This window comes from Trachinotus anak, unplaced genomic scaffold (genome assembly GCF_046630095.1).
Source record: "Trachinotus anak isolate AG129_WGS33_773 ecotype Australia unplaced genomic scaffold, CSIRO_AGI_Tana_v1 ptg000046l, whole genome shotgun sequence".
NCBI lineage: Eukaryota > Metazoa > Chordata > Actinopteri > Carangiformes > Carangidae > Trachinotus > Trachinotus anak.
The window spans coordinates 27,867-37,213 of NW_027273897.1; the positions used below are offsets into that span (position 1 = coordinate 27,867).

At 39.2% G+C, this 9,347-nt stretch overlaps 1 protein-coding gene across 1 annotated transcript; it reads left to right on the top strand.

Moving 5' to 3' along the window:
• Window positions 1–271: 271 nt before the first annotated feature.
• On the top strand, window positions 272–9,271 carry LOC139615306 (V-type proton ATPase subunit S1-like). Its single transcript, XM_071473142.1, has 11 exons — window positions 272–516; window positions 1,675–1,801; window positions 2,678–2,752; window positions 2,976–3,169; window positions 4,566–4,606; window positions 5,214–5,299; window positions 5,411–5,560; window positions 5,734–5,891; window positions 6,727–6,777; window positions 6,942–7,179; window positions 8,317–9,271. The coding sequence occupies exons 1-11, from the start codon at window positions 389–391 to the stop codon at window positions 8,524–8,526; spliced, it is 1,458 nt and encodes a 485-aa protein (XP_071329243.1). The 5' UTR covers window positions 272–388; the 3' UTR covers window positions 8,527–9,271.
• Window positions 9,272–9,347: the final 76 nt, after the last annotated feature.

The window sequence follows — 9,347 nt, forward strand, 5'->3', positions numbered from 1 at the left end:
GAAGAGGAGGCAGAGGAAGAGGCGGAGGAAGAGGAGGCAGAGGAAGAGGAGGCAGAGGAAGAGGCGGAGGAAGAGGAGGCGGAGGAAGAGGAGGCAGAGGAAGAGGAGGCAGAGGAGGAGGAGGAAGAGGAGGTGGAGGAAGAGGAGGAGGAAGAGGAGGCAGAGGAAGAGGCGGAGGAAGAGGAGACAGAGGAGGTGGAGGAAGAGGAGGAGGAGGAAGAGGAGGCAGAGGAGGTGGAGGAAGAGGAGGCGGAGGAAGAGGAGACAGGAGGAAGAGGAGGAAGAGGAGGAGGAGCTGCGTCTTCTCCATCCTCGCTGCATCGTAACATCCACGGTCACATGACCTCAGCGGGCTCGACGTGACGTCACCTGCTGTCAGAGACTAAAGATGGCGTCGGCACGGACAGCGCGGCCCAGCCGCTCTGCAGCCTGGGCCGTTTTTCTCGGTTTATTAAGCGTATTAAACGCGGGGAGCTGCGATGAGCAGGTGCCGCTCCTCCTGTGGACCAGCGAAGGGTGAGCGACGAGCATTGATTCTGTTTCCCTGCTCTCGGAGGCGGCTCCCCGGGTTAACGGCTTCCGACGGCCTTATTCTAACGGCTAACGGTTAGCGCCGTCGGGTGATGTGAAGATGTAAACCGGCCTCAGCAGTTCCGTTAGAGCGTAAATAAATTAAAAAAAACACCGTTTATTTTAGGGTTTTAATAATAAACTAAAGTAACATAACATTAAATTTGTACCTGTAATCCTGATGAATGTCAGGTGTGAGCTAACGTTAGCAGGACGGTTACTCGTACAGTCAGAACCAGGCGCTGTTCGGATGTGGTGCTTTATCAACCTGATAAATGTCTGTCATTCATTTTATTTGTCCACCTGCCAAATGAACCACCCAGGGGTTCCTAAAAAAAACCTAAATAATTCGTGTAGTAATTATTATCTGATTGACATAAAATAAAGTGACCAGGTTGAGAATATGTGTGATATGAATATAATAGTGTTACATCAGAGACACAATCTGGGCCTGACAAAACCTGAGGGTGATTCAGGGCTGAACAAGTGATTGAAATATTATCAAATATGTAATAATGCATTAAACAAAACGCAGGAGCTGCAATTTTTTGATGAAGGTAAAATGTGTTATACCATGGAGGAAGCACTGTGGTGCTACAGAGACGCCCCAGCCTGCAGATCATCTTCTTCAGATGAAAGGGAACTTGCTTATTTGGTACATGACTGGAATCAATTTTATATTTTTTCAGTGAAAATTCAAAAATGTCCTTTCCAACTGAAATCGAGACTCATATCGCAATCGGAGTATTTGCCAAAATAATTGTAATATGATTTTCTTTTTTTGGGCATATTGTTCAGCCCTAATATGATGCATTGGTAGAGATCAAACTGTCCAATAGTAATAAAATAGTTAAAATTCATTCCACCTAGACCAGCTGGAACAGTAAAATACCTCTTTTATTTACACATCAGGAATAATTAACCAATAACGATAATAATACACTTGAGTCATTTTACTTTTGATTGATAACATGTTTGTACCAGAGTAAAAGCATGTCCTGTGCATGTAACGTCGGTTGCGTTATGTTTTCCAGTTGTATCGGTCTTTGTCTTTCAGTAAATGATCTGAAAACTTTTTCCACCTCTGTGTTGAATCTCCACCAGGATCTCTCTACCAAGTCAGTCCCTTCCTACCGTGGGTCACATTGTTGGGCAGCAGCAGCTCGCCTCTTACCTGGAGAAAGCTCTGAATGTGGGCCCACGAAATGTTGTGCTGTTCCTTCAGGACAAGGTACATGCACACTCACTCTCCCTTTAAATGCTTTCTTTGAATCTGCCAGTTAAATAACAAGAACACATGCTTCAAATAGAGGCTATAAATTCTTTGATGGTCTTGGTGGCCTGTTACAGTTAAGATAGAACAAAAGAGTTTGTTTTTGACTCACTAACCCACAAACATTTAGTCTGTAAGGCCCAAGGCTGCCAAATGTCAATATAAGTGATGCAACTAACAGATCTTTTCATCATTACAGAATCTGCTGATTACAGATTTCTTGATGAATATTTGACATTTGTCTTAGTAAATTTGTTCATTAGTTCATCTTTTCACTGTACATTGTAGTGTAATTAGTCTTTTTGCTCAGTTATGGGCACAGACTCTCTCTCCACCTCCCTACACTTGTATGAGTCTAATTCATTCACCAAAAAAGAGACAAAACACACAATAAACAAAATAATGAATGAAATGAATTTGAACATTATAATTATTATCAGTAGTAGTAGTAGTTTTTTCTTTAGATATTGTGAATTCTTTGGCCACAATAACCATGTAGAGAAAATCAGTTCAGTTGGCAGCTGCTGTTGTGCAGTAGGAGCCTGTATATTCACACAATGTGCAGCCAAGTGTTCTAAATGTTGATCAGATCATTGTCAGGGACAAGAACAAAACACTACAAATTTATCTTCTGATGACTGAAAACTCACAACTCTTTTGTGTGAAGTGCAAAAAGCATTTTTTACATTAAAAATAAAATTATTACCAACCTCTAAGAATTAAAAATTTCTGACCAGGTCAATATGAGACATTATAGATTTTTCCAGATTCTTTGTCTGTTTTTTTATCTAATTGTTTTACTTATGAAGTAACTTCCTCTCTCTCTCTCTCCAGATGAGCATAGAGGACTTCACCATGTACGGAGGGGCTTTTGGAAACAAGCAGGACAGTGCTTTTCCCAACCTGGAGGTAAGATGATAACTGACCGTGTAGATCAGTGTAATGTTTTGAGTCCTGTAGTCGTACTCTCATCGCCTGTTCCCGTTTAAATCCTGTTTGATGCTGTATGTTCAAAGTTTCTGTTAGAGGAAGTGAGAACTCGGTCGCCATGTTTCAGGTCATTAGTCATGGTGTGTTACTGTATTATTCCAGGTGAATGTTACAGTTATGTTTTGTCTCTCCTGTGTCACAGGGGGCTCTGATGTCCTCGTCTTCCCCTCTGGTGTTACCTGCTGTGTCCTGGCCTGCCTCCAACGCAGTGATTGGTCAGCTCCAGGACCAATTAGAAACCTCCCCTCTGTACATGGACCCTGAGACACTGAGCCAGCTGAGGCTCAACGCATCCTCACCTGCCCTGCTGGTGTTCAGGCTGCCGTATGGCATCGGGTAGGTACAGAAACACAAAAAATACACAACTTGACTGTTATGATTGAAACAACCATCAGCATACATTGCTGTGACACATGGTATGTATAGAAGATAAGCTTTGTACAGATGAATCGGTTTAGGTCATAATTAATGTTCTATACACTAATACAAGCTTTTAATTTTCATAATTTGTATGATTCATACTAAAAATAATAATAATGTTCATTTAGTCTAGTTTTATTCAACAAAGTTTTCGTTAGTGAGCACTTTATTATTTATCTCTTCTAAGCATCTTAGGCTACAGCTGCCGCCATCTTTGTTGTGAACAGTTGTAGGTGTCGTTCTTGTCTTTTGGAAGGTTAATGGAAACACACAGTGTCCATGTGACTCAACAGACTAGCTGTCCTCATGAATGCAGTTGTCATGTCCAGATTCTGGCTGTGTCGTAACACACACTTTGCTTTAATACAACTGTTTGATACAGAGCAGCTGATCATTCAGGAGCAGGATTTACACACTACTTCACCAAAATACTCTTCACTGTGTTTTTAGTGTGAGATGAGCCGGTAAAACGTTGGCTAACATGACTGTAAAATTCCTCCTGCGAATATTGGGAAATGTAGGCGGTGTTTGAGTTTATTCCTACTGAAAACCTATTAACACAAAAGACAACAAACTAAACTCAACTTTCCACTTTTCATTCTTTTTGAAAATGCTGGAAAAATATCCAGAGGCAGTGTGTTCCTCAGTTCAGTGCATGAAAATAAAAAGGCAAATGTTCACATCCACATCCAGGTTACATGAACATTAGCTCACCTTTTTTAAAAGTCAACATGCCTGTTTTCATCGCGTGTTCCAGCTGTGATGTTGCTGCTTCCTGTCCAATTTTTAGTGGAACTGTGGACAAACTGAGTCCACACGTCTCTTCTAATGTCAACATTATATTCAGAGACATAATGAGACTCAAATGGGAGATTCTGCTCATCAGTGCCAACAGGTGAAGGTCTGAAGAAGAGAAATTGTGATTCTGTAGATGTGTGCAGGTTGTTCAATAAGATTACCATAAAACAGTAATTCCTTAATTTATCTAGTCATCAGTCTTTCAGTTTTTATTCCTTGCTGAAAATTTTATACATAATTTTTGTTTTCAGATGTTACCATTTATTTAGTCATAGTCTTAGGTTAAAAATATTTTTGCCAACAAAATTAACACTAGACAGACACTGTATCAGTGTCTGTGAGGGTGAATCTTCAAACATAGGATTGTAATGTGTCATCTGCTGTCTTGGTACTCATCTCTCACACAGCTGGCTTTGCAGTCAGAGGTTGTTTCACCGTCATGAATGATGTGTAATTCGGATTTTTATTTTAAGATTTTGTGCCAACACTCAGTATCTCATTGACTCTCTTGCAGGGCTGATCTGATGTCTGCCAAAGAGATTCTCAGTGGAAACGGTGAGTCTGCCACACAACCCACCATCAGATAAAATTACACTGCATCAGCTGTGTTTCTGTTTATACAAACTGCTTTAATGTTTTAGACTCATTCTGGGCTCAGAGATACAGGATGTTGAGCGGAACAAGATCTTTTCTCTGACATGTTACTTTAACCCTCTTTCTCCGTGCTCCTTCTAAGTCTGATTGTCTGATTGGTCTGAATCCATTAGTATCCTTGTTGTTAACCTTCACATATTTGCTTCCTCTGCAGGTCAACATGACTTATATGCTTTATTGAATACATATCTGATCTAGTGTTGATTAAATGAACATCACAGTTTCCTTCAACAGCATTTATTCTCCAAGTCTCTGAACTCTACTGGAGGGAAGAGTCAGTCTTCAAAATAATATAAATAATAAATAATATTCCATCATTAGTGTTTACAGGTGTTCAGCTGGGTTGAGATCACTGAGATCAAACCATTCAGTGACTCCTAAAGCATCTGTGCACCTTGACATGTGTCACCCAGCTGTGTATTCTTTTTAATATGAAAATCCTTCAGTTTTTTTGCAGTGGAAAATTTGCTTGCTATTGGTGCCAATAGATGAACATGTTGTGTTTCAGATGAGGTGATCGGTCAGGTGTTGAGCATCATGAAGACCCAGTCTGTTCCATACACAGCTATTTACACAGCACTGAGGCCCTCGAGGGTGAGTCAGGTGTCTGCTCTGTTAATGTGTGGATATCATGTGTTTGTTGTGCAGCAGTTTTAATTCATGTGTCCGAGTGTTGTCTGTCCTCGTCTTTCTGTCTCTGCACAGGAGGCAGCGTCTCTCTCTATGGAAGCAGGTGTGGGTGGAGGACGCTCTCTGCTGCAGGCCAGAGGTGGATACAGGGAGAGAGAGAGAGAAAGGGAGAGGCAGCGGAGGATTAAAGAGAGGGCTGGGATCTACGCTCCAGTGGAGTTTAAGGTGGAATGACGCGGTTACATCTTTTATGGCATTTGATTCCTTCTTGGTTTTCTCTAGCCATAAAAGATAAGTCTGTAGATATTCTATTCTGCTTTATTTTTGGCTAAAACCAGTGATTAATTAATGTTAATTAATTCTGTTCTCTTCTCTTCTTCTGTTTTCTCTTTCCACAGGAGGGGGAGGACACCTGTATCCTCCTGTGGGCAAAAGGCCTATCAGTGAGCATCCTTCGGGGCAGTCGCTGGGAGGACCATGACCTGACCCCTTCTACCTTCGGGGAGGGTGTCAGCCCAAAACTCCACGGCTCAAGCTGCGACAAAACCAAAGCAAAGTAAGATCATGGCTGTGATTTCCTTAAAAAGCGAAGAAACTCACTGTTTAAAACTTTCTGTTAGAGCTGCAATTAATGATTATTTCCATTATCAACACAATACCAATTATTTTCTTAATGAATTTTTTGGCCTAAAATGACACAAATGTTGAAAGATGTCTATCACAGTTTCCATGGGTCCAAAGTGACGCCTTTAAATATCTTGTTTTTTCTGCTCAGAAGTTTAAATCCAGATGTTCAGTTTATAATTATATTAGATAAAAATAGCTGGTGCTTAAAGGTCCCATATTGTATAAAGTGAAACGTCCATGTTTTGTTTTTTTTTGTTTTTTTATTATAAAGCATGTCTTGGTTCTGTATCCATATAACCATCTCTCTTTTCTCCCAACTGATTTCACTCTGTCTGACACAGATTGCAACCAAGACTTGATTAGACCACAGTGTGTCATGCACTGAACAGTTGTTATCATCACACAGTCTACAGACACCTCAAGATAGTAAAAGCAACATATAACATAATAGGATTAAAGCTGCAAGGATTATTTGGTTAATAACTTATTTAAATCAATTTACTTGCTTCACTTGGTGCTTCCAGCTTCTCAGGTGTGAGCAGTCGCTGCTTTTCCTTGTCTTGTATCACAATAAACTGAATCAAACTAAATATTTGAAAAGATCACCTCAGCCTCTTGGGAAATGTGATGAAAGTTCAGTTTTTTCCCGATGATTTATGGACCAAACAATTAATTAAGTCATAAAAATCTAAAATGTTTTTAAGTGAAATCTCATATTTTTGTCTTGTAATTTTCTCTCAAGTTTTATGTTTGTTTTTTTGCAGGTTGGTTCTTAATTATGAGAATGTGCTCAGCCACCGCAGCTTTAAACTGATGTAAGTCTGCACAACATACTCACACAGTGTATATTTGTGCATCTTATTTGCTCTTGTAATTGAGAAATAAAAATAATTCTAGTGAATATGTGTTAATTTAGAAACACAGCACTATCTTCTCCTGAACCCTCCAAAAATCAGTGTATTTGTGTGTGTGTCTCCAGCTTTGCTCTGAGCCAGCGCCACTACAAGGTGTCTGCACGCCGCTGGTTCACACTTGACGCTGTAGAACTTGAGTACGATGGGACCAAAGCCACGTTCAACGGCAGCAGGAGCATTTATGCCCCCGCTGAGTACTCATACCGCTGTGAGTCAGTCACCAGCTTCCGTTGGCCGCTGCTCATTCCACGCTCGTCCAAAGACCCAGCCAATCAGTGGAGGGTCTCTTTTGAAGACTTCCAGGTAAGATGGTGATTTTCTTTTCTCTAATAATGTTACATTCTGAACTGTGTCTGTCATTCTTCATCTAGCTGCCCGGTAACTTTCCTGTGTCTCTCAATATTTCTCTCTGTAACTGGAAAACTTGCTACTGAGACTTAGAGGAGAATATATCCCTTTAATTTCCGTGTGAGCGCTCCCAAGACATGTTGATTGTGATTGATTGAAATGTAATAGTATCGTGAGTCACTCAGAAAATGTTATATCATAGTCAGTCAAAAATCTCATAATAGTCTAATAAAAGTCATAAATATGCTATAGTACAATACACAAAATGTCATAATCATAGTGAGTCATACAAAATGCCAGTATAGTAAGTCATTGAAAAAAAACTCATACTATTGCAAGCCACAAAAAATGTCATAGTATAGTAATAGAAAAAAATGCCATAGTAAAGCAAGTCGTACAAAAAATGTCATAATATAGTAAGTGATAGAAAAATGTCATAGTATACTAAGTAATAGAAAAAATGTCATAGTATAGTAAGTCGTAGAAAAAATGTCATAGTATAGTAAGTCATTCAAAAAGTGTCATAATATAGCAAGTCATACAAAAATGTTATAGTATAGTAAGTGATACAAAAAATGTTATAGTGTTGTTAGTTGTAGAAAAAATGTCATAGTATAGCAAGTCATACAAAAAACATCATAGTATAGTAAGTGATAGAATAAAAAAGTTATAGTATAGCAAGTCCTAAAAAAAATGTCATAGTATAGTAAGTCGTAGAAAAAATGTCATAGTATAGCAACTCATACAAAAAATGTCATAGTGTAATAAGTGATAGAAAAAATGTCATAGTATAGTAAGTAATTCAAAAAATGTCATAGTATAGTGTGATACAAAAAAATGTCACAGTAAAGTAAGTCGTACAAAAAACTTCATAGTAAGTCACACTGAAAATGGGTCAGAAGTGTAACATGAAAGGAAAGTTAAAATGTAACTATTACTAGACTATTACTTTTTAATATTTATTGCAAATGTGTATATCTATATTGTCATTTATAATTAACATTATAATTTGTTATAAACCATTCATGAAATGTTCATGTAGTGCTACATGGGGGGGAATTAAAGTAAAGCATTGTAACTTTCCCTCCACAGATCCAGGGCTTCAATGTGACCGGCAGTGAATTCTCTTATGCCAGTGACTGCGCAGGCTTCTTCTCTCCTGGCATCTGGATGGGTCTGATGACCAGTCTCCTCATGGTACTGGTGCTCACCTACGGCCTGCACATGATCATGCAGCTCCGCACCATGGACCGCTTTGATGACCCCAAGGGCCCGGCCATCTCCGTGCCCCAGACAGAGTGACTCACCTGCCGTCTGTCCCCTGGCTTCATCCTCCATCTTTCCTCACTTTAATGCTTTCACTCCTACCCTTTACATTTCTCCCCCCTTTCATCTGTAGTTGGGCATTATAAAGAATATTTAGTGTTGTCAGAATAAGAGTTTATTCATCATCAGTTAATACCTTTCAAATCTGCATCCTGAGACTGAAGCATCTAGTTTTCAGGCTGCCAAGGATCAATATGTCCTACATGAAAGGGATACACCTGTACATATGGGAGCAAAAATAACTTATGAAAAATGAAATGGATTATGAAATGCTATTTATTGGTGAAACTACTGTAATGTATGTATATTTGTGTTTACAATTGTCTGTGAGTAGAAGGTGAAATGTAGTTAATGAATGAAGGGAATCAATTTTCTGAATGAAAGATCGATCAATCATATCCACTGCATTCCATTAACTTTAGGTCAAAGGGACATTTTGAAGAACACAACATGAAAGAAGCACTGACATGCAGCATTAAAATCAGACGTTCCTAAATACTGCTCATGGTTGTCTGAAGTTTTCGTTTTCGAACAATATTGTTTTTCTGTCATTAACATAAACTTTGTGTTTCTCAAGTCAAACTGTCAACAACTGACGTGCACTGAAATATGCTTAATGTGAAACTGTTATTTTTCTGTTTAATTTATTTTGTAGTGAATGTATGTATGGTCCTGTGTTGTGCTGCTGCTGTGACCCCAATAAAACATCTGTGAGAAGAGGTTTCATTTTAGCTTTTTCAGTGTATATATATCTGTGTGTGTGAGCGAGGGTGTATTTTTTTTTTCTTTTTTGGTGG

What these genes read in the sequence shown, in the direction of transcription:
- LOC139615306 (XM_071473142.1), top strand. Translation starts at nt 389, where the DNA reads ATGGCGTCGGCACGGACAGCGCGGCCCAGCCGCTCTGCAGCCTGGGCC. An exon ending in GTGCTTTTCCCAACCTGGAG is followed by an intron (nt 2,753 to 2,975) that starts GTAAGATGATAA and finishes CCTGTGTCACAG; the next exon opens with GGGGCTCTGATGTCCTCGTC. An exon ending in CAGCACTGAGGCCCTCGAGG is followed by an intron (nt 5,300 to 5,410) that starts GTGAGTCAGGTG and finishes GTCTCTGCACAG; the next exon opens with GAGGCAGCGTCTCTCTCTAT.